At 37.7% G+C, this 27482-nt stretch overlaps 1 protein-coding gene across 1 annotated transcript in view; it reads left to right on the top strand.

The window, feature by feature from the left end:
• si:dkey-247m21.3 (5-hydroxytryptamine receptor 4) overlaps nucleotides 1-27482 on the top strand; it is a 48491-nt gene that overhangs the window by 9219 nt on the left and 11790 nt on the right. The window contains exons 2-6 of the mRNA XM_053340274.1: nucleotides 7679-7760; nucleotides 8656-8832; nucleotides 12185-12385; nucleotides 12938-13091; nucleotides 14839-15500. Coding sequence (XP_053196249.1) covers nucleotides 7738-7760; nucleotides 8656-8832; nucleotides 12185-12385; nucleotides 12938-13091; nucleotides 14839-15500 — 1217 coding nt within the window. The 5' untranslated portion in view covers nucleotides 7679-7737. The remainder of the gene's footprint in view (nucleotides 1-7678; nucleotides 7761-8655; nucleotides 8833-12184; nucleotides 12386-12937; nucleotides 13092-14838; nucleotides 15501-27482) is intronic.

Here is a 27482-nt window from a genome sequence, read left to right as displayed (position 1 = left end):
TTTCAAAAAAAGAAATTAAGCAAATGTTGATTGCAGGTGTTAACATATGAGTAAATAACACCTCCACCACCTCCACAACCAGTGAGTCCTCATCATCACGATACAGCCATTAACATTTGTCAACTGTTTAAAGATACTCTCCAAAAATGTGGGCACAGTCACAGGTTTTAACTTTCTATGATGGGAAAGGTTTAAAAGAAAAATACTTAGTGCCACCATGCACTGATGCTTAACAATCGTACAGCAAGAGTCATTGCAGAGGAAACAGAGAGACAAGTTTGTATGCACAAAATGGCAGAAAAATAGATATGCAAAGTGGCTACAGTTATGCTACAGTTATGCTGCACACAACTGCACACAACTGGAACAAGCTACCAACAGAACTGAAATCAGCCCCCAAACCCTAACCCTAACCCTAACCCTAACCCTTAAATCCAGGTTAAACACATTTCTCTCTTCATGTGCTCATGATTGAGCTCTTTTAAACCACTTTAAATTCTAATCTTTCATTTGTACTGTATGTTCTTTTAATAATTTTAATGCAAATCATTACATATTTTATGCTGCACTCTCATATTTTATGCTCTATTTTAGTCTAGCTTTTTAATTTCTTTCTCTTCTTTTTTTCTTGTTTCTTCTTTCCTCTTCTTCTTTCTTATTTCTGTACTTATTTTTTTTATTATGCTTGTGTTCTTTTTTTAAATTGTATGTTTCCAATTTTTACTGTAATTGAGTTTTTTTAATTGTGTTTTTAAAGTTAGGGTTGTTATGTTAAGCACATTAGATTACCCCTGTGCATGAAATGTGCTGTATAAATAAAGCTGCCTTGCCTTGCCTTTACCTACATCAGAATCATAAAATGTTGGAGAAGGGTACAGGTTCAGGAAAGTGAAGTTGGACAGTTAAATGATAGTTAACATTGTCTCCTTGGTGATACGAATGATGATATTCTGTATTATCTTTATGGTTAACAAATTACATAAAAAGACCCAAATCAATACTTACTATCTACCTTGTCTTCAGTTCTCATCCCACAGACCATTGTTTCCTATGGAAGACAAAATATTAAAAATAAGTCATAACTGTAGTTCCTCAAAAAGCGAAATCATCTCCTATAACAGATTGAGACTGGTTTTTAGCCAACATTACACAAACGTGAGTAAACAGTGGATTTATTAGGGATTATATTCAGCTGCAGATTTAGTGAGCTAGTGAGTGTTTAAGTATGGCTTATGTGGATTTGACTACATTGCTTGTGTAAACCAATATACAACAGTGTAGCTCATTGATGTGTTTTAATAGTTTTTGGACAACAGCAGAAGCACAGTGGAATATATCAGGCTTTAACTACAGAGCCGATACTTGTCAGTACTAGGCTTGATTAATTGTTGTCTTTTGGTCTTTTATGGAATTTGTTGGTAATGAAAAGAATATAGAAAATCACCTGCTTTCTTTTACTGAATGAATAATTAGCAATATTGAAGATTGAGAATTGAAAGAGTCCAATTTTTACAACAGTATTGATTTTAATTAATTAACAGTGTCTTCTTGTAGCAAGTTACATTTTAGGCTTCCAATTGTTCACCTGCTATGACAACTGTCTCTGGTCATTTTATTCAGCCGTAGCTAATTAATGCTAACTCTGAGTTGCAAAACAACAAAAAAGAAAATATTAGATCTTGTCTGGTTAATGCACTTGCTATTTACGCTCAGCCAAAGATGGTTTCACTGAGGAACATAACTCTGTATAAGTTTGATGTTTGAAGAAATAAGGGGTTTCTGTGTTTTTTTTTTCATTTCAAAAACCAAAAAAGAATGCCGATTCTACACAGATGATCTAGATGTCTGTTTCAGACGGGCAGCTAGAACGTATGTCAGCTTTTCCGATTCAAACTTTTAAACACATCAACATTGAACAGACCTGAATTGAGACTTACAGAATTCAGAGCTGTGAGTCGGCCTGTCCTGTCTGTGAACAGCTACAGTGGACAGCTAACCACACTAGTATTCAGCATTGTCAGTCAGATATCAGAAATACCAATGTTTTTCAACAGTTTTTACCATAATTGGCTAACTACTGTGGCTGTTATCATTTCATGTAGCAGCATTTGTGATGTCAAACCTAAACTTGAATATTATGTAGTAATGGAAAGTACATGGAAAATACAAAAAGCAACTGCACAACACAATAACAGTAAAAAATGGCTAATTTCTTCAAAATATTCAGCCCTACGACCTTTTAACGCATAGCAACACTGATCAGCAGCTACTTCACAGCTTCAGGTGAGAGCATCTGTCCTGGCAGTAGTTTGTTTAGGAGTCAACCTTCCTTATTCAAACATTTAAAATTTACAGGCTAGTCTGGAGAGGATGATACCTCTCAGTCTCCTGGCAACGGGACCAGAGTCTCCTCCTCCATATACAAATCAACAAATATGCGCAAGTACACGCACACACCAACACACACACACGGTTCAGCCCTCTCACAATCTGAGGTGTTAGATTATGTGAGAAGTATTTACTTCCCACCTGACAACAAAACAAGTGAGCAGAGAGTTAAAGAGCATTTTGTTTGCTGCATTTGTTGCGTTCACTGCAATACATTCATCACAACACACTACTGTTTAAGAAATTAATATGATTGTCAACTTTTAGACCTTTGTTACAGTACAAATGATCTCAGCATCACTCCTGAGCACACTGTGAAGAAGAGTCAGCACATTGCAAATTGCACATGTTTGGATTTCAGTACAACACATGGTGTAAAATCTTTGTTTATATAGTGTGGAATATCTGTGTATGCGTGTAAGTCTGTGTTTGTGTGGAGACATGATCAAGGAAAAAAATAGGATATTGAATAGATCTGTTGTAATTTTTCAAGAATTTTACATTTTGCTTGCAAGTGTGCAGGTTAGTGTGTGTGTGTGTGTGGCATGAAGTGTAACAGTAATTGTGTTGGTAAAGCTTCACATTGAGTACTGAAGGCAGTTCAAGACAGTTATTACAAACGTTATTACAGAAAATTTCCCCACCTTTTAACAACACCTATTGTCAATGACTATCAACAGAGAGTGAGTGGCATTATTGCTCTTGAAAGGAAGGCAAATCTGATCCCAGCAGCTGCATCTTCCACTGTTAGATTGGATGGGACAGCATCAAGAAAAAACTAAAACTCCCCAAGGATGTCTTGAATCAGTCAGTTTTTCAGGTGTCCCTCAGGTACGCAGGTTGTGCAGCCCAGTAAATCAAGAAGTTTCCCAGATGGTGAGTGAGCTTCTTCTAATTACAGCTCACATCAGATGAGTCAGTCCTCCTACATCTGTCTATGTTTTAGCTGTTATCAGTCAGTCCATGTCTATCTATCTATGTAATATAATATACTGTTTAGGTTTATTCTACAAGAAGTTGTCGACATTGTATGTGACTTGAACTGATCTCTTCTGTTAGCCTTTGCATGACTTACAGCGTGCTTACAGTGAAATTGCTAGTAGGTACTGGACATAATGGTTAGCATGTTTAACACAGTTTACTGTGTTAGCATGTTTTACTACAAACTACAAGTAGCTTTGCAGGTATTTGTCTTAAAACAAACTATTGGGCACATTTGAGTTATGCCCTGATGATAGCACAAGATGAAATGATAAGGGATCTCAAAAGTGATAAGAACTCATCCTGAAAAGTGGCATCAATATTTGTAAAACATTTTACAGCAATCCAGCAGACAGTGGTTGAGACATCTCACTTAAGACCACAAATGTCAGCCTCATGATATAAGAGGAAAAGTCACCAGGATATTTCCTCATGACACCATGAATATGTGTACCAACCCATCCAATAATTGATGAGACATGTCACTAAAAAATTAAAATGTCAACCTTCTGGAAGGACTAGAAAATCTCAGTAGGATTCACCCTCTGAAGGCCATGAATGTCTCTACAAAATCCATTTGATAGTTGTTGAGATGTTTCTGGACCAAAGTGGTTGACCAACTAACAGATGATGTTGGTATCTATAGAGCTATGGTGCTATAAATGTGGCAAAAAATTGAGACAGCTATGAAAGACTTAATAAAATATAATGTTTATAATGACATGGTCAGCAAGTTGACTGCAGCACAGTTTTTGCACTTCCATGTGCCACAAAGGCAGCATGAAACAAAAGTGATTTTTGGTTTACAAATCCAATGAGATTATATCTTCTTTCAGAGCAGCATGAGAGAAACTCAACCTGTGTGTCCGATTCTCTCTTTGACTTTTTTTCATTTAGGGTAATCTATTCAATTTAGGGCATTAAACATAATCAATAACAATGACTATGGGTTATGATAAAAACTAAATCAAATCAGAAGACACAGTTTGATCAGTATTAACAAGTACTGATAACAAATGTACTTTAGGCTGTGCAGGAAATATAAATAACTGCCAAAAAAGCAGCCTATTCTCTCCTTTCCCCTGCTCTCCAGAGTTCTCTCAGTTCAGTTCAGCTCCGTGTCAGTCTCATGTGAAATAGACACAGTGAGCTGTGAAAACACGCCTCCCTGGACGCACATCACACAGGAGATCCCGCAGTAACTTGTCAGAAATATGGCTCCTCTCCGTTCTCACCCCTTCTTTCCTTCCCTTTTCTTTTTTTCTGATCGTTCAAATTCAGATTGAGCAAATATTTTGTCATTCCTCATTCCGTTCTCAGTCCGATGTGTTAGTAACCGAGTGAGTGGCGAGTAGGGGAGTGGGTAGTGTTAGTTTTGTTGTCCAATGATGATTTCTGCTTTTGTGTGTGTGTGTGTGTGTGTGTGCGTATGTGTGTGAGAGAGAGAGAGAGCAAGAGGATCATGCTGATTACAGTTTCCTCTGCGGGTCATTTAAGATGCAAACAGCAATCAGTAATTTTTTGGTGTGTTATTGAAAATTGGATGTTGTAATGAGAATGGAAATATGAACACCATCCAATCTGTGCACCATTGTTGAGCTGAATTATTGTGTCAGCAACTTGACATTTGATTTTTATTTACTATGTGTGTATAATTAGTGTTCTTGTGTCCTGGTCATGGATGGTTTACAGAGCAGGCCTGGCAGGTACGGGCCCAGGGGTGCAATGGGTCAGGGCACCCTCTTGTTGGATTGTCTTAATAGCATATGAAACTGACAATCATGGCCACAGTACACATTTTATTGGAAAGTAGGCAGGGTTTGGCAAAAACTGATTCTGTCACTTTTCATGTGCACAATTATGTGCGTGACACCATGAATGCCCTCAAAATGGTGCACCATTATTCCCATTTGTACCTTTCATTGTGTATCATATGGCCATTTAGATCAAGTATAAACTCTTGTCCTCTGACTTTAGACTAGGTTGGATGATACTTAGTATAGACCAAATTTGTTTAAAACCCTTTTTTGTCTGGCAAACTTCTGCAGTGCTGTCAGAAGTTTGCACTTGCACCTCTTGGTGTGACCGAAGCAGATAGCTGAAGCAGGTTTGAATAACCATTTACCATTAGCTCATGTTTCACAACCCAAAGTGTTTGTTTTAGTTTTGATGTCTATTTTAACAACAGTAACTACAGTGACTGTGTATTGGGTTCTGAACGCTGCTGAAACATTGTTGACCTGCACTCAACACTGTTCCTGAATGCATCCTGTGTAGGCAAACAGATTGAGGACTTAAGCTGCTGCTCTTAAACATGACGATGTTTAATGTGGGTATTTTTTTTTACAGAATTACTTCCTGGAGTACACGTACCACTATTTAGGAATCATTGGATTAAGAAATCATAAAATAACTTTAGGGAAACTTGACCACCAACGACGGTGGTGGCAAGGGAGCTTTAATGCATCTATGCCCAGGGGCCACATCGTTTTGTAACTTGCCCATGGTCTTCATGTGTTCGGAAAAAGAACATAGTGTCTTACTGGCCCTTGTAAGTACAGATGGCATGTAAGCATTTCAGCCCGCCAAGTACAATGAGGCTTTGGTGTAATCTCTCTGGGTTGTGTTATCTCTCTTCTCTTCTCCCTTCAAGGAAGCGGAGCCGTTTATAGAAAAGCAAACACACTCTTGTCACTTGTGTTTTGATTTTAGTTTGATTTTTCAGTATTTTTGGTGCAGACTCAAGGGGGGAGGGTTAGGGTTAGGGGACCAGTAAACCCATCAAGGCCAGTTTCACAGACCAATGCATTGACTGTCTTTATTCTGAATAGAGGCAGTCTGAACTTCACTGTCTTCATGACAAGATTCAGTCTAGTAAACTATGCTTAATAGGAAACATGGACAGAATAAAAAAGCGTCAAGGCTGCACTGATGACACCAGATCAGAGAATTGAGAAATATCGGATTACATACTGTAAATGATGTTCTGTCTACAGGAAGTAAGTGATGTTGACAGGATCGCCGGTTGTCACAGTTTGCCAGGGATGATATTGACCTTGCAGTGCGATAAGACAAGACAGCGGTCATAAAAAAAGCAGAGACGCTGTAGATGTTTTAATAGGTGCTTAAAGCTGATAAGGCATCTCCAACTGTACCGATAAAAGACCCTCTCATGTACCTCAAGAACAGATACTAACTATAAAAAGACTCTGACCTCAAACCTTTTTTGTCATTTCCTTTAAAACTGATTTTGACCTGTCAACCACACAATATTATATATGAATTTTAGTGGTAACAGGATAACAAAGGAAATTCTTTTTTTTTTAAACACACATCAATGTAACACTAGACATTCAAATTATTGACATTTTGAAGACTGGAATTAACTTCTTGTTATTCAGACCCACAATGACAGAAGTGATGGGGTCAAGTAAAGAAAAGAAGGGATGAGGTTGAACCATTGAAAAATTACACCTCCAACATTTTCTTAATAGAATATACAATGTCAAACCTGCCACCAAGACATTCAATGGAAGATGTTGATAATATAAATTCTTGTGGACACAATGTGTTTGTTTTCTCTATTTTGTCATTCATGGAATAGTTTCACAAAACATAAGAGGCTCTATAGTGATCAGAATCACAATTTTTTGATTTGATAGAAGAAAATAACATATAGTCTGGACAGTGCTTTAACCCCCCTCATCTGTTGGTAAACTAATTGTTTTCTTGTTACCTCAGGCTGTTGTTGGCAAACTCTATATGCTACCCTTATTTACGAGGTTAAATAAGGGCTGCGGGGGTCAGACAGACTGCCCTTTCACAGGGAAAACCAGGATATGCTGAATCTCGACTAGCTCCAGACGTGCTGTTCAGGCGGTGATATTTGACCTTTGACCTCCCTGGACAAGGGAATAAGAAAGGAGAATTTCCCTTGTGGTATTCACTAAAGCATGGTATTAGTATTGCATTACAAAGACAAACTAACATCCTGATGGAATTTGGCAGAGACAGCTGCTGCCTGTTGCAGCCTATTTGCCTTATAAATATCATACACTTTCAAGTTGTGATCCAGTAACTTATTTTAGGAGCAAATATCACGTTTTTGGTGCCTTAATGCAGTTGTAAGATGGACAAACAAGTAGAAATCCAGCTGTTTGCTCACATAAGCTGGCTACTATTTCCAGAAATACTTACTGCAAGAAACATGGCAATAACACAGTGTGTGTGTATGTGTGTGTGTGTGTGTGTGTGTGTGTGTGTGTGTGTGTGTGTGTGTGTGTGTGTGTGTGTGTCTGTGTCTCAACAGGGCAAGAACATGGGGTGATGAGGGCTCTCCTCTGCTGACCTCAATGCAGATGACCAGTGATGGCCACAGCATCACCACGACTGTAAGTCATAAATACGACCTCTGTTTCAATAAAGCTCATCCTAAAATCCAATCCCTGCTCTATAAAACCGGCTTCATTTCAGCATTATTGCTCTTTAAAAAGCAAATATGTATTCACGGTAATCCTGACCTTGAATTAACAATGAACTTTGTAACTGGTCTTGTTTCACTTAAATTAATATTTACTACTAATTGCCTATTAAAGTTTGAGGGTAGTTTTGCAAACAAATTCAAATCTACAATCAGATTAAGTAGAAAAGTCTTAAGCCAACCACATGTGACAAGCAGCCTTGGTTTAGCTCACCACACAGCATTGTGCAGACTCTGTGCCAACAGCTTAGCTCAACACTGATATGTCTTTATATGATTTATGAGAAAGTACAATTAAATTCTTGCTGAAGTAAAGCACACCTAATTTTAAGACTGTGATCAAATCTTCAGAAACCCAGAGACACGAGTTTATGAGCTTCTTGGTCAGCTGTAATCTCATTGGAAAAGCTGTGACTGGTCAGAAGAAATATGGTTAAATTGACATTTATTTGAATACAGGGCACAGGTAGCCTTATGTTTAAGATAAATACCACGTAATCATTTGTAGTTTGATTTCAGTTGGGGACCTTGCATCTCACTTGCTCTCTCTGCTTATTTCCTGTCAATTAAAAGCTAAAATGCAAAAATAAATGAGTAAATAGAAAAGCTCATTAAAAAAATTGAACCCATGTAAGTACTGCCACAAAGTCTGGCATCACATCTGACATCATCTCTCAATAGAGAGAAACTACGCCTCACCGAACCTAACAATACGTGCATAAAGAGGAAGATCAGAAAATGCTCATATAAAAGTTTCAGAATGCTAAGTGACAAAGTTGTGGGTCTCTTTTTTTATTCTTTTGCAGTTTGTTGGATGACGTAATAAACACAGGCAATCAAAAACAGGAGCAACAGCACCAGCAGGAATTACTGAGCTTGCTAGAGACAATTGTTCTCACCATCTTCCTCTCCATCATCATCATCATGACAGTGTTTGGAAATCTGCTGGTTATGGTGGCACTGTGCAAGGACCGACATCTACGGTGAGCCTGTTGTCTTTTTCAACACTGGTGACAGTAGTCCGGTCTGGCTTAAACATGAAATAAGTCAGAATTTGTACAAAACACACCCACCATAAACTTAAATCAAGGCAACTACATGTTAACTGCCATGGATTACCTATCTCAATCAAACTTCAAGTCTGTCAAACTGATTATGATATTGTACTAAAATAAATGGAAACTATTAATTGCCATATAAGAAATTGATGTTAAAAGGTAAAGGAAATGGTTGATGTTAAAGTCAGATGTGACAGGCATACCACACAAAGGACCAAGGCTAGAGTTATATCATTTGCTCCCTGTTATTTACAGGAAAACAACATGTTTATGTCAGGCAGTCTGGGAAACAACATACAGAAAATGCGTCAGGCAGAAATGTAAAATAGGTAAAACTATCTCAGACTGTCACATATAGTAAATCTGGCAAATCGGGTTTTACTTAATATTTCACTTGACTGTACTGCTATGTCTAAATTAAACCAGCATTTGAAATTGCATTGCAGTTGATGTTTTTGTTCTATGTTCTATGTTTCTGTATTGCTGGAGATGATGTGAAGTCGGTATAGGAAAAACTATTAACAGAACACAACACATATGACTTTGGAATACACCAAGCAAATATCAACATATTCATATTACAGAGACCCCATTCAAAAACAGGTTATCTATACCTGAAAGGTTTTAAAAAGGAATTGAATATCTCTCAACTTTGTTGTCAAATCCTGCAAACAAGCAAACATCAGATAGAAAGTTAAAGGTATACATTTAAAAAAGAAGAAAGGTCCAGGGCATTCTTCTGGTAAGAAGTTTTAAAGCATTTATTCAGATGGCTGTTTCGTGGTGAAACTATCAACAATACATGTTACAACCCATGCATAGTGGCACAAATGGCCTTCTGTAGGATGTAACCCTCAGCACACAGTTTCACCTTCTGTAGATACAAGATGTTTGTAAATACCTGAACGGAAAGCCAATGAATTCACAGGTGACGTGTATGAACACTAGGTAAACCTAAGACAGGTACAAGGTAAACCATACACAACAAATGTAATGTTACAACTGATAAATGTTTTGATGTTATATACCTTATAAGTCTTATTTTTGCATACAGTCCTTTATACTGTACTAGCTTCATCAACCATTGAAGGCACTGTCAAATGTAGCTTTTGAAACGATGTTTTCCAATATTGAGGGAAATGGCTGACACTAACCTGTCCCATAATGTAAGGAGGGATCAGGAAAAACTTACCACAGAATAAGGTCATTTTAATGAGATTCTGTGTAAGTGTATTATCCTTTTTATGGGATTTGCTAGAGAACTGTATCCTGTGACAGAGTAAAGCTGCTCTTGTCCTGAGGATTTCATTTGCTTTTTCTTAAAGAGGCCTAAATTTAGGTTGAAGTATTCTGTAAACATCCTGGACAGTTTTTGTTTTATACCCTCTCGGTTTGACAACGGACTGACAAGATTATAGCTTTCTTTTCAAACTCTTGATCTGTGTCACAAGAACATTGAAGATGTTGGAAATGGCCCAAAGATATGTTGTCTTTAAGCCAATTAGAATGGAAATCACCCACTTTCACCACAGTATTTTTGTCTTTTGCCTTCCTTCCTTGTTATGTGATGCTGGCCATTCTCTAATAAGTTTTGCTTTTATAATATCCAATACACAATTATATGTTTCTGTTTTTAGTGTTAAAAACAGTCACAAAACATTAGAAGTTCCTCCTCAGAACCAGTCCAGAACAATAATGTGTCATCCATGTGCAGTACCACCCCCAACATTTTCTCTTGTCACTATAATTGTTATGATGAATTTAATCCTTTTCCCCTTAAACCTAAAAAAAGGTTAAAATAATTTGGAACAAACAAGCCCCCATAGCTGTAACCCAATCCTGAGTAAACAGTATCTCAAAAAATAAATATGTTATTTTTAAAAGTAAGCTGAGGAATGAACTCAGAAGGAGGCAAAATGTCTTGTGTTTCTGAGCTTTTATGCCATTAATATGGACAATATTAATGTATAAGGACTCCACATCCAAAGTTACTAAGAGAAAATTAGCAGGAATTTCATGTAGGACCTTTACAACAGGAGTAGTGTCCTGATTGTATGAAGGCAGTTGTTAAGCCAAAGGCGTGATATGAAAGTCCACAAACTGAGAGGCAGGCTATTGGATTCAATAGTAGACCTCTTTGGAAGAGATTCAAGATTGTTATGGACCTTAAAAAGTGGGTATCCCTAGAATGTGCACACCACAAGAAGTTATGCTCCTGTTTAGTAATCCACTCATATTCTCTCACTCTCTCTCTTTCTCTGCAAAATGGGTTTGAGGACAGTTTATGATAACATTCTGGGTTATCCAATTGCAGTAAGACTTCTTCAACATATTTGTCCTTATTCATTACGAACACTGCTCCTCCTGTGTCAGCTGGTTTTATGGTAGATGACTCATTCTTGCCTAGACAATCAAAGACCTTTTTGGGGATTTAGTGAAATTCTCTCTAACAGTCTTATCAGGTGTTGAGAACAAATTCTCAATGTCAAAGTCCAGCTTTTTTGTTATAGGCACTCAGAATGACATTTGATGCTGGTGGCATAAAATGAGACTTAAAAGAGAACTTGGGCATGGAAAGACATTTGGTGATTTTGGTTATTGGCGATTTGGTAGTGCCAAACTTTCAGTAGGAGTCTGTGATACAGTCTAACTTTTTCTGGTCTCTCTGGATTTCAGTTATTTTTTGTAGAGTTTTGTAGTTGTTCCGATGCACATCATCTGATGCCTAATCTGATGTAGATGGATATATATTGTTTTTGTCTTGTCGTCTGTACAACGTCTGTACAATCTATTATTTTTCTTATCTTGTCATTATTTTTACCAATTATTTTTTCTTTGTATTATACATTTTGTAGAGCCATCTAGTGGTTATACTTTGCGTTTGTCACCTGTGAGTTCATTGGCTTTCTGGTTCAGCCATTTGCAAAGATCTTGTATCTACAAAAAAGGGAAACTATGTGCTGAGGGCTACATTAGTTGTGCTACTATGCGTAACCCAGCCCTATTTATCATGCATTTTTAAGAATTTCATTATGAAATAGCCACCTAAATAAAGGTTTTTGATCTTTTTGTTAGAAGAGTGCCCTGGGCCTTTCTTCTTTTTTGACATTTTGTGTGCCCTATCTAAAAGCACCTTGATCACACATGTTCCACTTCCAAGCACTCTGGATCTTTTCTTTCTGAGGTATACAGTTTTCAAGGTATTTTCAATCTTTTGTCAGTTTTATAAATTCAAAACTAGACAACTAGACAAATGTTGTTTCCTCTCCTCTCCCAGGAAGAAGAAGACCAACTACTTCATTGTATCACTGGCTTTTGCTGACTTGTTAGTTGCGCTGGTGGTTATGCCTTTCGCTGCAATTGAGCTGACAACTGGTCAGTGGCGATACGGAGAGATCTTCTGCTTGGTTCGTACATCTCTGGATGTCCTGTTGACTACAGCATCTATACTGCACCTCTGCTGCATTGCGCTGGACAGGTTTGTTTAGTAAGGTGTATGTATGAGGATGTGAGAGATGTGCTAAATCTAAATCTGCGACCTGAAACCTATGCATCTATGTATTTTACATCTCCTAGTCTATGTATTTCCCCAGACTTTCCATGGTTACTGCATCTTGTTTAATTTAGTTATTTCCATTGGACTAAGTGCTCATTTAGTTCTGATCTTGGGGTATCTATGTCTAAGTGGATGGGATGTATCCATGTAAATCTTTTCTGCTTTCTAAGTCAGCCTGGTCAGGTACAAGTGGTACAGGTCAGCCTACTGCTCCCCCATGAGTTTCCCATAGGTCTTCACAATTTTTCTTAATTTGTTGTTGTGAGAGACATTGGAATGTCCACACTGGTATACAATACAATTACAATGGATACTTTCAATAAAAGTGAAATTTTGTTCAGTTTTGTTTTTTTATCATCCTGAATTAACAGCTTGGGCAGGACAGTGTTGGATTCCTTTATTTACAGTATTTAGAAAAATGGTTATTACTCCAAAAAATATTTAGTGTGTGTGTGCACGTGTGTATTATTTCAGGTATTATGCTATCTGCTGCCAGCCACTGGTCTACAGGCACAAGATGACCCCGATCCGAGTGGCAGCGATGCTCAGTGGCTGCTGGGTCATCCCCACATTCATCTCCTTCCTACCCATCATGCAAAGCTGGAACGCCATCGGCATCGAGGACATAGTGAGTCCTCAGCAACAAAGATCAGAAACCAAGGACACAATAATGAACTCAGAGACAAATTCTTATTAAAAAATGTATTTCAATCCTGCATCAACTCAAATATAGCCTACAGTATATTTTAACAAAGTATCACACTGAAGAGTTCATATACCTCCCTCAAAGGCCTAAAGAGAGAGCTGTTCTTTCTGTGAGGGCAAATGCAGCATAAACCTTTCCAAGCTAATATTCTCTCTTTCTAATAACATTTTCAATCTCTTGAACAATGACACGGTAATGCAGTGATCACAAAACAATTTCAGTCCCTGTGGAGGCTCTTTTGCTGCCAGCAACGGCAGCACTTCAACAAGCATTTTCTGCTGGTTTAGATATGTTGTGGCGTGAGGTTATTTCAGAGCTGCCTTGAAATGAGCTGCAGGACTCCCAGAGGCAGACAGGGATAGATGAATTTATTCAGCCAGACTTAATAAAATACACAGCTCTTTTCTCTTTCTTTCAGTCAGACATCACCCAAACAGCATTCTTTTGTTTTTAAAAGCTGGCTTAATGTCCTGTGGTCAAAATTGTCTGGATGTGTGCAGTGATGTCTGCACATTTAGGTCAGATTAATACATTTTCATAATTAAACACACTGTTTTAGTTTGCCATTTTGCATGTTTTGTATATGTTTTAATTTTCTTTGGTCATTTGTCTCTCTCAAATTGGGGAAATATTCCAAATATGTCCATTGCACTCCTATTATGCCCCAAAAGGAACTGTTTGAAACTTCTTCACACTCCAGCTGTCTCAAACTCACAAAAACTCATTTAATAATTGTGACATGAGTTGAATGATATGGTACAGTATGTCTGTTTGGTTTAAACTGCTGTCTGCTCCATTTTTACAAAAGAAAGAGAAAGACTTTCCACTCCTGGTTGTATGGTGATTTGAACTCTGTGCACTCATACCCTTGAAATGTACTTAAAGCATGCAATGTACAGTATGAAAGGTACTTGATCATGCTTGTACTGTAGGTTAGGATTCTATAGACATTACACAGAATTACCTGTTGCTATGGATAACTCAGAGTGTACTTTGTTAGTACCAAAGTCCACCTACCTCACCAAGGGCTAAAATGTATGGGTATCACAATTAACTTTTTGGTTATTTTCAATTGAGGACAGAGATATGGCCAATTGGCAATGTAGGTTAAATGTATTTTGGGTAAAAAAGGAAATAAAGAACTTTTATTATGTTTAAAAAGTGAAACTGAAGTCAGGAGGCAATTACTTTAGCATAAATACTGGAAACAGCTAGCTTGGCTCTGTCACAGTTTCAAAAATAAACATATTAACACCTCTATAGTATATTTGATATATTATATATTATATTATAACAGCTATGCAAAAACAACTTTTAAAGTTTGAAAGAGCCAGGCCAGCTGTCTCACCTAGCTTACAGTCTTGCTAAGCAAAGTGAATCGCCATCTGACTCCAGTTTCAAATTTAATGTAGGTACATGACTCTAACTCCTGGAATTCAAGCATAGAAGAGTATTTCCCAAAGTGTTGAACTGCTCCCTTCAGCACAGAACTCACTTCAGAGCGTGATAAAATTAAGTTGAATAAAGTTGCTAATTCGGATCTTTGTTTAAAACTCACTGAAATTACTGCAATTCCTACTGTACTGGTCACCAGCAGTGGCCAGTTAAAGTCACTGATTATTTACTGCTTGTTCATCACATCTTACTTTTGTGTCTGGATCTTTTCCAGATAGAGGAGAGACGAGCCATGACTGGAGGCTCCAATGACACAAGCTGTGTGTTTCTGGTCAACCGGCCCTACGCCTTGATCTGCTCTGCGGTGGCTTTCTATGTCCCGTTGGCCCTCATGGTTCTGGCCTACCAACGAATCTACGTCACTGCCATGACCCACGTACGTCAAATAGAGACACTACAACGTGCAGGTTCAGCTCCCATCAGTGGGGCAGCTCATATCATCACTGTGAGGTCCTCCACTTGCCCAGATCCAACGGAGCACTACCGCCTTAGGACAACAATGGGCTCTTCCTCTTCGGAGCACACTCCCATAGGGTCTAGCCGCATGCGTGTTGAGACTAAGGCGGCAAAGACACTGGCGATTATAATGGGGTGTTTTTGCCTATGTTGGGCACCGTTCTTCATCACCAATATCGTGGACCCCTTCATCCACTACTCAGTGCCATGGCAGCTGTGGACAGCCTGGCTGTGGCTCGGGTATATTAACTCAGGGCTGAACCCCTTCCTGTATGCCTTCCTGAACCGGGCGTTTCGGAGGGCATTTCTGGTGATACTCTGCTGTGGGGATGAGCGTTACGTACGGCAGGGAAGCTCCTATGGATACACCCCCAGAGTGTGTTCAGCTGCATCGGGCAATGGGACATCTATGGCCCTGAGGTAAATAAAAAGTAAAGGCACAGTCACATTCATAATAGTTTTTGCGAAACATTTTCACTCTATTTCATTCAGTACATTGAGGTCAATGAGACTGACAAATTCAACATCTCTTTTCTTGTCCCAGCTCTAAGGGATAACTTTGACAATTACACTTGACAACAAGTGAATTTTCATGGTTGGCCAGTAGAAACAGTGCAATATTACAACTATAAGACATGTATTACCATTGATGGACACAACCTTTCACATCACATTTTCACATCACACCATTTATTTTGCAGAGTGCATGGCAATTTTGTTTTGATAGTCAGTGAATGAGTAAGTGTGAGTTAGAGGGTGATGGATCTGAGAGCGTGTGTATGTGTTTATTGTCATCCTGTCCTTAATGGTAAAAGTCCATTAAAGAAGAAATGAAGGCTTCAGGCAGGAAACTAGGTTTGTTTTTCTCTTGCTGCAAAGAGAGACGGACGGACTGTGTACTTGGACTATGGGAAAGTATTTTTTTCCGCATTTTTCCATCTTTGTTGTGCTGAACAAATAAGAGGATGATGCTAGATTTGTATTCCTGTTTGTCCTGTTGTTCATCTGTTGGATACCAGACTTTAACAACATTTTATTTGCACCCTTTTTTGCAGACATTTCAAGCATTAGTCACCCAAAAGATGTGGCACTGTTCTGGCCACACTTATCATTTACACTAATGTGGAAGTGATTAACATTGTGTGCCTTTCTTTAGAAATGAATCAGAATGGTCAAAGCAGCTGTAATGTCCTGCAGATGGAACATTTACCCAGGAACAGAAAATTGTCTGCGAGGCTTACTACATTAATTTAGTAGACAGTTATTTGGTTTTGGAGCATTGTGTGTCCTCATAATGCTTTCCTATCATTTTCATCCATGGATTTGCATGTAGTCCGGGAAAACAGGCGGATTGCATGTGAAAATGACAAAAGTGTATTAGTTTGCATCTGTATATGGGACACTTGAAATGACAAGTAATGATTGTTCATTCTAAAGTGTAATATGACACAGATACTGTTTCACATAAAGTGAGATTAAAGGGTCTCTGTTAACGAGACTTAAGTTGACCATAAGTAGATATACATTTTGACACTAGACGGCTCTCAGGTGTTTTTGTCCCTGACTTTAAACTTTATTGCCTTTGTATTTATTGCCTTTTTAAAGCCCTCAGTAAAAACCTGAGAACGTGCTCTCACTAAACATATGTTGGCTTGAAAGTAAACCTCATGTTGCCATTAAAGATATGAGTCATCTGAAGTCATTTGTACATGGACTAGTATGTTTTTGTGAGCCTAGATGCATTTGAGGTGTTGAAATAATGATCAACTTCGATTTTTTCAAATGTGTTTTTTTCTTTCTTTACAATCTATAATTGAATGATAATGTATAAAACCACAATGACAGTGCTTATTTATGTTGACATTAGTGGTGGTGATTTAGTTGCGTCGGTACTCTCAGCTCCATTGAGTGGAGTGGATGACGGAGGAGGCGACCTGCGTGCGTCTGCACTGTTTAACTTTAACACAAGCACTTCACCGCCACAGACATACACACGTGCACACACAGACAGATACAGCACACAGCTGATATATTAATTCATACAAAACATGTAACAGCACAGACATGTGAGTGAACCCTCTGATATTGTCTAAAAATCTTGTGATTACATGCAGATGCACAGTGCATATAAATACACACTTTTATGCTAAATGTGCGTCATTCTGCATGTGTGCGTGTGTGTGTGTTTCAGTGTGCCTCTCCCCTGTGTGTGTGTTTCTATTCAAGTGGTTTGAAGAAAAGAAGCATGCTGACCTGATACTGCTCCAGTCGTAGTAGTTTTAGATGTAATGTGTATAATGTGTGTATAGTGTGTATTTGGGTTTTGTGCTTTCTGTCTGTGTGTGTAGGAAACAGTAAGGCAAACAGTGTTAACTCCAATCTGATGTCCTCTCCTAAAATGTGTCTTGGACAGAAAACAGACTCAGACAATCAGATTACAGCCGACAGGATACTGGAAACTTGCTGCTGAAATGACCGGAGGAGAAATCCTGTTGAATTATTTTGTCAGTGAGGTCTGGCCATTAACGAACAGTCTGTGGGTGGACAGCTAAGATGTGTGTGGGTTTCTCTGTCGTGTGGTGTTTTTAGATGACAAAAAAGTGTCTTTTCTTTGTCTCTGTGTGTACTGTGTGTGTGTTTGTGTGCGCTCATACCAAAAAGACTTTAAGCAAAAAGAGATCATAATTATGTTTTTTGGACGTTTAAGGCCATTAACTAAATTTCACATACTTTGTGAAAATCTTTGAAGGTATATGTCTATAATAATGATTTCCCCACTTCCAGTCTGCCTTTGATTGTTTTTCTTCGCTGTCCTCGGTGGTGGATGGAAGCATGAATATTTTTTTTGTCTTCCAAACTCTGTTAACAGCCTTCAGTTTATAACACAGTTGTTTTACTTTATTCTGTGGCTAGCAATTTCTTTTCTAATCTCAGTACACAGAAGCCATGCTACAAGTTCATACTAGTTTGTTGTTCATTTTTAATCATTATCGTGACAGAGGAGGATTTTCACTGTGTGAAAAATTGAATTGAAATATTGATATTATGTTATAAAAAGCAACTGCAAAGTTATGAAATAGTGTGAAATCATGTGTATGAATGTGCAGCTTTGTGTAGCAACATGAGAACAAACTAAATGGGGATTCACTCACAAAATTATCGCTCCATAGTGTTACTAGTGATCTTTTTCCAAGATGAAGATCCTGAGGCTGTTTTTCCTGAGTGGTCCTATAACAAACACACAAACACACACACACACACAGACACACACACACACACACACTCTATACACACAGAGGTCCAGCAGCTGATAGTAGACACTTGTTTGTGATTAGAGTCATAACAAAGACTTTGTGTTGTGCCCACTAGTCGTGAGTGGGACATCTAGACCATCTGAAACAGGTTAAAGCTGTTGAGTAAATATAGTTTTGCTGGCTCTTGTGTCACTCCAGTCAGAAAATACCCAACTTTTACAGTATATAAGCCTGTTTTTTACTATTGTTTGTATAGCAGAGTATATTTACATTGTCCTCAAGTTTTATTTTGGTCACATTTGCACAAGCATTGTTTGTTCATTCATATTACTGATACGGCACTGGAAGGTCAGACAGTTTTCCTTTTATAAACCACGGATGTGCAGGAGGATGGAGGATGTGCAAATAACAGTAAATACTAGTTAAGTGAAGCATTATTAAAGTATTAATGTTCAGTTGTAGTTGATTTAAATGGATGGCCGCGGTTTAGATGAACCGCACCTGACTGTAAAGATGTGATACTCATTATTGTATAAAAGCCAGATCACCTAATTGCACCTAGATGCAACACATTACTTAGTCATTTGCTATAGTAATCTTTTTTTAGTAGAGCAGTGCAAAGATTACAATTTGAAAGTAATCCCTAATACATTTAAATACTTGGTTTTTGTTTTATTACCATTCATTTTAAAGTAGATAAGAAAGTAGATGTTCTTTATGTGCTTTTAATGCTTTTAAGATGAAACACCTTTCGACTTTGTCAAAATGTTGCTATTTAAAGTTTATGATATATAATGCAGCTGTGCTTCAAGCTGATAGTGACTCAAAACAAAAATAAACCTTCCAAATGATTGATTCTGTTGGTTAAATGTCTCGGCTGTAAATGCAGCATGTTTGCTTTTTTTGACAGAAGTAACCCAATCCGTTTAATCTCACCTCTCCTCCGGCACTGTTTAGTTTCTCTATGCTTCTCTCAGCTCTGCCATCATACCTCCTTCAGAGCAGCTGGCATTAATACCTAAAATAGTGTGGGCTGAATGTGCGAAGCTTGAAGTCAAGTATGGGAGTGAGTGAAAAAAGAATGAAAGGTTTAATATGTATATAATTTATGATACAGGCTTAATGTGCACTATTCAGAACTCAAAGGTCACAAATTACTGATAAAAAAAAATGTAAATACTGAATCGTTAAAGATTTTAGGAAAGCCAAAGCGCTATTATGAAAGTTTTTTCCTCTTAAGTGTCAGGTGTCTGGTTTTGGGTTTGGGTTTGGCTCAAAGTCGTCCTGTAACAGTTAGTCAGGTTCAGATCCATCCTGAGTTCATCTTAAACTCCACACAGACAAAAGTCCTGTTGACTTCCACAAATACAGCCAAGCAGTGGCTACTGCTATCAGCTCTGTCCAATCACTTTTATATGATTATTATATGATTAAACTTTCTGTCAGCCGATGCCAAAGCAAAGCACAGCTGTTTAGTGATTTGAAAACAGTAGAATTTCAAATCTCTGTGGAATGAAGGTCATCAGGGTGACGAGTAAGATGGCTCTTGGCTCAGTGCTGTGCGGCTTCGCTCAATCAGTGTATGAATCTTTTCTGTTTTTCCTTCCTGAATGTGTCTGTGTTTTGATTATTAAGATAGGATGAAACATTCTCCATGTAGGGAGATTAGGTCTACGCAGAGGAATTCAGCTGGGAAGAGGACGAATGAGCTACGAGAACAAAAATGCGATGTTAGATAGTAAAAAAAATAAACTGTTGACATAATAAAATAGGAAAAACCAGAAAGCTAATAAATCAACAAATTATCAATCATCGTCATCAAATGATTTAATAGTTTACTGGATATTACACATTAAGATTGATTTACTAGTGGAAGGCAGTGTTATAAAACAGCTGCGTAATATTGTCTGCTGCTCTGGAAGAGCTTTAATAAAATATTCTTAGTGATGATGCCATAATGACGTCATTGGCAGTTATCTCAAGACTACAACGCTGAGGTTCCTGTACAAACTGAGGATGTGGAGTTTGGAGGATGTGTGTGTGTTCACCAGGGACAACAGAGTCTAAGTAGAAGATGTTATCAGTCTCTTGCAGGTAGCTCAACAATACAATATACAAAAATCAGTGGATTACCCCTTTAATATACTGGCTACAACTGTACTGTAGCTCATGTGATGTGAGTTGCCACAAGTCTTCATAAGCAAACTGCAGGTCAAGTATAAATGTTTCAAAGTATTGCTGTCTTATTCTTTATTTATTGTGTTATTTTAACATAACTCTAGACTTTAGCTTTTTTGTGGCTGTACAGTCTTCAACACCCACTGCAGGTATGAAGGTGTGTAAGTGTATGAATGAGAAGCAGGTCACTGGTGGAAAGGGGCATGTTTCGTCAACTACAGCCTTGGTTTAGACAGACACACCAGAGAAGTGTAAACACTCCAGTCTGTGATTTATTATGCAACCTGCATGACTTATTATTGTTTGATTGAAACCAAAAATTTCTCCAGCTGTTCCTCTCTGCATCACGTGCTGTCTCTCTCTCTTTTTGTCTTTAAGATTTGACCATTTCTTTCCTTTTTTTTTTAGTTGAAAATGTTTGTCTTGCTATAATTAGTAACACCTCATTCTCTGACCATTTCTAAACTGCTACTTGCATCTTCCTCTCTCTCCCCCCCCCCCCCTCTCTCTCTCTCTCTCTCTCTCTCTCTCTCTCTCTCTCTCTCTCTCTCTCTCTCTCTCTCTGTCTCTCTGTCTCTCTCTCCCTCTCTCTTCTCTCTCTCTCTCTCTCTCGCCTCTCTCTCTCTCTCTCTCTCTCTCTCTCTCCTCTCTCTCTCTCTCTCTCTCTCTCTCTCTCTCTCTCTCTCTCTCTCTCTCTCTCTCTCTCTCTCTCTCTCTGTCTCTCTTTCAGTCAGTTTAAGATTTTCACATTTTGCCTGAAATGGAGAGTAAAGAGTGAGAAAATAAATGGAAGAGAAATAATATGTTATTTTTTAAAATTTTTATTTAATAAAAGGCTAAGAAGAGAAAGACATGGGAAAGTAAAACATTAAAAAAATGACGTCTGAATGATAAAAAAATATAAGCAGGATAACCAAAATACCAAAACCCAGACTGTCTTGAATGCTGCCCTTCCTGCTCCACTTTGTGTCAAGGACAGCAGCTGCTGTTGAGTCTCTTCTTCCCCAATCTTGGATAGTTCTAATGCTCTGAAATCATCTGCGATTGTAAATTGAAACTTATCTCTTCCTCAGTCTTTTCATTTGTCTCTAACTGTGCCAGACAGTCTCTTTTTTGAGACTGTTGTTTTTGTTTTTGAATATGATTTTTGGGCTCCGACGACTTTTGTCTGAATGTTATTTCACTGACTTGAAACTCAGACTCAGCTCCACATTTAGTCTGCCTGTAAACAAGACATAATTAGGTTTAAAACATAATTGACAATATCACGTCCTGTGCTATACTGTATTTATATGTTTGCCAGCTATCAATTTAAAATAAGATTCACAGTTCATGCTAGCAGATACAGTAAAGTGAAGACATACAGTACAGTAGGTTTGGTTTAAGATTATTATCAAATTATGATTGAATTGATTATCGTGCTATGCATAATGATAATAATAATAAACAAAAAAGCCATATTAAGTAACGTATTATAATGCGATTACCCAAAAATCCAAGATGAAGCCTTGATACTTTATGATAAATCATATTATGTCATTCAGATAAAATCTCAAACATCAACAGTGATCCTTTAGACAGCAAAATAATAATGTTTAATTTCAATCTTCACCACAAAGAATGCAATCTTTTACTGCATTACCTTTAAGTAATAAGTCCGTTATTGTCTACCAAGAAAATAATGCAGTGTGTATGTTGCCTATCAGGCGAAACCCATGGCAAGAAAAGTCTGTAAATCACTGGCTACTGCTTTAAATCATGGTAGAGCTCAGTTAAGCATAGTAACACTGAATCAACTCATAGCCGCTCTAATGTGGATGTTGTTGGCTGAATAGTGACAGGACTCTGTTTTTTAAGAGATTTTAGTGAATAAATCAGTGACCTGAGTGGAAATTACGCCGCTGTGGAAAATATTTTGTTCATTTAGAAACCTTATAAATTGATATGCCAAACTTCCATGCTTATATACACATCCAGCTGTTATGGAGCAATATAATCATTCATTTGTTTGTGTCATTTCTGTCGACCTGATAAATGTAAGTCCAATATTCACTCTACCAACTTTGGAGGGAAATATCTGACTCTTTAGCCACTAAATGCTTGACTGCTGTTAGCTACTGAGCAGGTAGGATGTAGTCAGTTCAACAAAGCTTTTTCACTGAAAATAACTGCCTGCTACACGTGGAGACAAGGCCGATGAGGCAGTGAGAGTGAACCAAAACAGTAACGTTCCTTGAAAACCAAAACCATGAGCTGAAAAACACTAAAATGCTCAGTTGATCAGTTATAAAATATTTATTATAGCTGCTTTGAAGTACAAAAAGGCAGCTCTAATAAACCCTAAACTAACCCTAACCTTAAACCTAACTCCAATATTCTCATATTCAAGCTGCCTGTAATCATAGTGTATTTTTTTTCTGCAGGTAAGGTTTTTCACATCACCCTTGTTCTGTTTTACTGTGGAAATCAAGATGACACTTCCACATGTTCCCAGTTTTATGGGAGGTGGTTGGAGGTGATGATTTATATTTAAAGCTCCTCAGGTCAAATCAACAAATGACATTGTATTTATGTTTTACTATAGTGGTATAAATCCATTGTGACTCTTGAAGTCTCATTCAATTTATTGCATGATAGAATTACAGAGGAAATTGTAAATATTCGTAAGTACAAAAAAGGGGTGGAGAAATCAGTCTGGCAGTTTGTTGGTCCATTGCTCTGCTACTCACCCATGCTAATGTTTTGTTTTGGAGCAAGATAACTTAATGACATGTCAAGATAAAATGTTCTTTTGTTTACAATGAATGTCAAATTTTTAATTGGCAGAATGTCAGTTGTAAGCTTGCCCAAAACACGTTAGAAAAGTGATAAGTAACAAGATAAGTAACAGTAAGTTGATAAGAAAAGATGTGAAAACACCCTGTCATGAGCACACTACTTATAATTAAGTCAAAAGACTCTGATCCACGGCCAAATCTCCCACAGGACTTCATCTCAGCTGACTGTCAGCCTGACAGAGATATACTGGTGAAAACAACACTGGACAGGAAAATAAATCCTACAGTAACTTAGTTTAAGCATGTTGAAGAGTTACGATGAACTTTGCATCAGATCTCTTGCCAGGCTTTTGATGGGACTTTTGATGGGGCTTCTGAGGACTTACACTATCATGGTTTCCCATCATTCTGTGAGCGCACTTTTAATTAGTAAAGTTGGCACATCCTTTCCAGCTGATGTCACCAACAACACAAACAGGAAAAATATGTCAGGTTGAGTAAAGATGTGATTTTACCTGCAAAAAGTCACTTTGCTGAGTTTGTAATTTGTAAAACAACAAACAAACAAACAAAAAAATAGATTTATTTACCGGTCAGCGTGTGAACCTGTCGACCTACCAAGTTTGACACAAATGAGTCTGATGATTCGCCTGTTCACTATCACATGCTGGTCTGCTGCTATCCATAATCCCTTATGCTTTTGGGGTTTTTTCTGCAAAGGATGTGAGTGATTCCTGTTGCTGTTGCTTCTTTTACTTTTTGCTGCAACTAACAATTATTTTCATTATTAATCTTTTCATTGTTCTGTCGATTAACAAATAAGTTGCTTAGTGCAGAATACGGTAAAAAATAAACCAAAGTTTACTGTCACAGAAAACCGATGAAACCAGAAAATATTCACACTTAAGAAGGTGGAAAAAGAGAATTTTGACATTTTTTCTCCAAAAATGACTCAAAACAACTATTGATTATCAGAGGGTCTGCAATTAATATAATAGACGGCAACTTATTGATTAATGGATTGATCTTTGCAGCTCTGGTGTGTTTGAGATGAGTGTCTGGACTGTCACAAAACAGTAAGTTCAGCTTTACAACAGTACAATTGAACTTCAGTGATGTTATGGTTGCCAGGAGTCTCTGGTCAATATTTAACTGCTGACCTTGTTTTGGCTTCAGGTGAAACACATACTTTACATTTCTCTGTCTACTGAAAAGGGAGAAAATGAATGGCTTCATGTCTGATATAAAAAGGTATCGAGGCTCAGTTTAGAATTAAGTAAGCATATGCATTGTGCGGAGTTCATATTAAATTTGAGGATGAGGTTCATGCATTTTCAGGATTTGTTCGTTCCTTTTTTTTGCCATTGTTCTGATCATGTGTTTTTACTTTAAAGTCCATCTGTAGAACAAATATGCCTCAAAGGGGCAATGAAGACATAATTCAGTTAAATTCTGTCAGACTCAGTTTAGTTCAGTTGAGTTAAATTGTTTGGACGTTGTGTTCTCAGTCAGAGCTTCAGTAGCCTCTCCCTGCATGCCAAACATTATATATGACTTTACTGCCTCTCATTGCTTGATGAGATATAAACTGTTTCTGTGTGTGTGTGTGTGTGTGTGTGTGTGTGTGTGTGTGTGTGTGTGTGTGTGTGTGTGTATGTGTGTATGAGGAAACACCTGGTAGCTGGTTGGAGCAAGTGTTTTATGGGTTGTAAAATGTACATTAGGTTAATTTTGGGGGAGAACCTATTTAGAAAATGAGTGATAGAAAATCAGTTTAATGGGTGCACAGCAATACAACAAAAACCTTATAAATAATGAACAAAAGAATATGAGAATGATATTTGTCAAACAAAGATAACAGCTGTAAGTGACTGCTGTGTACATGCCCAGTTCCCATTTTTTGTGTGGAGAATTTCCTGTTAAACTGTATATGACACTTTTCCCAGGATTTCCTGCCATAAATAAAGTTTTCATTTATGGCAGGTAGTTAATGAATGTACAGCATGACAATCAACACAGTGCTCACCTGACACCATTAGGGCAAGGAAGGAATGGCTATTGCAGACTTCACCTGTTGAGTGCTGCTCTACACTGTGATTTGAGGCCTTACAAATGTTTGTTTAAGTCATTTGTTGAACCACATGTGTAACTTTTCTTTTTTTTCTTTTTTTGTATAGATTTTGCTCTCTGCTTTGTTCACACTTATTCTAAAAGAATATTTTGCCACACAGAGAAACAGCAGGCTGTCATTGTAGCATGAAAAGATGAAGAAAAGTGGATCCAATTATATTAATGTAAACATGTTTTTTCACTATCAAACTTTAGTTTTAAAGTATGACAGCAGCACTGTGGTGTTGATGAGGTTTCTGAGAATGAGTCTTTGTTTCAGTAGCAGACAGTATATTTTCACACGAGCAAAGACATGACAATATATGATAATACTGGGTTCCTGCAGGCCTTTTCCTTTATTTCCTTTATTTGGTGGAGAATTCACAGTATGTGCAGGGATCTCCTAGCGGAGAAGCAGGTTGTGAAATGGATCAGAATTAATTCACTGTAAATGTTGATGGTATATTTTTTTAGTCAGACAGCTCAGTTTAGCCCTCTGCTGTTGGCCTCTGAGCTGTTCCACACTGTGGTCACATACTTTTTTGAAATGCATCAGATTTCAGTCTCCTATGTTACTATGATTTAGTGTGTGCTGTAAGCCCTCCAATCAAACAGAGGTTTAAAATGTTTTTTTTTTACTTTTCCCCTGAGTATTTTAGTACTGTTTTTTGCTTCCTTGGCAACAAAAAGCAGGTTGGAGAAAATGATAAACGGTTTTTCTTAAAATGGGTCACAGACTGATTTCACTCAAAATTTCATCTGATGGGTTTGAATTCCAAAAGCGATTTTTTTGTGGGGGGGTAAAAAGTTTCCATGAGTGTAAAGCAAAAACAAAAACAGACTATTACAACATCTGAAATGTAAAGAACCAAGACTAGATGATGGTGCTTTAAGATGATGCTGAACTTCATGCAGAGCTTCATGAACTTTATGGCTACCAGCTTAAAGTTTTCATAGTTTTAAACACAACTCACTCCTCTCTAAACTAACATTTTGCAGGTTTGGAACTTTGAATGTCTCGATGTTGAAGTCTGATAAACAATATCTTTATTTTGTTTTCATTTAGTTTTCCCTCTCAGGTAATAGAGAGCATATTGAATTATCTGGCATCTTGCAAAACTTTCCACATGATATTTTTCTGGGTTCTTCTCCCACAGATAGAAATCCGGGGAAATTATGAGGTGAGAAAATTGCAGAAAATTGAAATCAGGAAGAGTGCAGCCCATCTGGAAAAGCTGTGGTGCATGGCCGGAAAATCTGACAGAACAAAGATTTTGTTTATTCCCCACAGTGACAGTGCTCTCCATTAGTATTTCATTTTGAGCGATTTGTACTTAATGTGGCCACAGAGTTGTGAACCTTTTCAAGAAGCAGAAACCTTGGGGCTTTCTGAAACATTGACTGCGAGAAACTTGAATATATTTTGAAGCCATGAAATTAGTGGCATCATGTAGTAGATGCATAATAATTTGGGACAATGGAAGATGACGGGCATCTCGAAACTAGGCGTTTCCTCCGCTGTCAGATCTGACATAACCCATCAGTGCTGATGTTCTTCTTCTGCTGCTTTTAAGTTGCTAAAGGATTTTGGCTGCAGACAGTTTCTGACTGTTACAGTGTTTGCCAAAAGATTAAATCTGGATCTTTCATACCTAAGTTATGGTGACTGACAAGTCTGGGTGTGTTTGACTGACAGAAACATATTTAGACATACATGTTTTTTGTCTGAGGTGTACAGCAGTTATCAGCCAGGAGTTCTACAGTCCTTGGAGCTTGGTCCAATATTTCTGGTACAGCCAGATAAAACTCTGTGCTAGGCTACAAGTCGATCACTTAATTTTCCTTTAATTAAGTTTTATTAAATAAAAACAATCGTCACTCTTGGGTATAGATAGATATAGTGACTGGCTTTCAGAATCAATAGGAAAAGCTCATTGAATCACAGCTGGAGACGCTTCATGGATTAAACATCCAAAACAACACTGTTCAAGTGTTTTTGCATGTTTTGTCCATTAATTGCTGACCATTTCCATTGGGTTTTAGATCGATTTCCTTTCTCTGAACTAACAATTGCTTTCTGTTCA

Source organism: Scomber japonicus, chromosome 19 (genome assembly GCF_027409825.1).
Source record: "Scomber japonicus isolate fScoJap1 chromosome 19, fScoJap1.pri, whole genome shotgun sequence".
NCBI lineage: Eukaryota > Metazoa > Chordata > Actinopteri > Scombriformes > Scombridae > Scomber > Scomber japonicus.
Note: the sequence above shows the minus strand (reverse complement) of the source record. Positions and strands in the feature narration are given on the sequence as shown.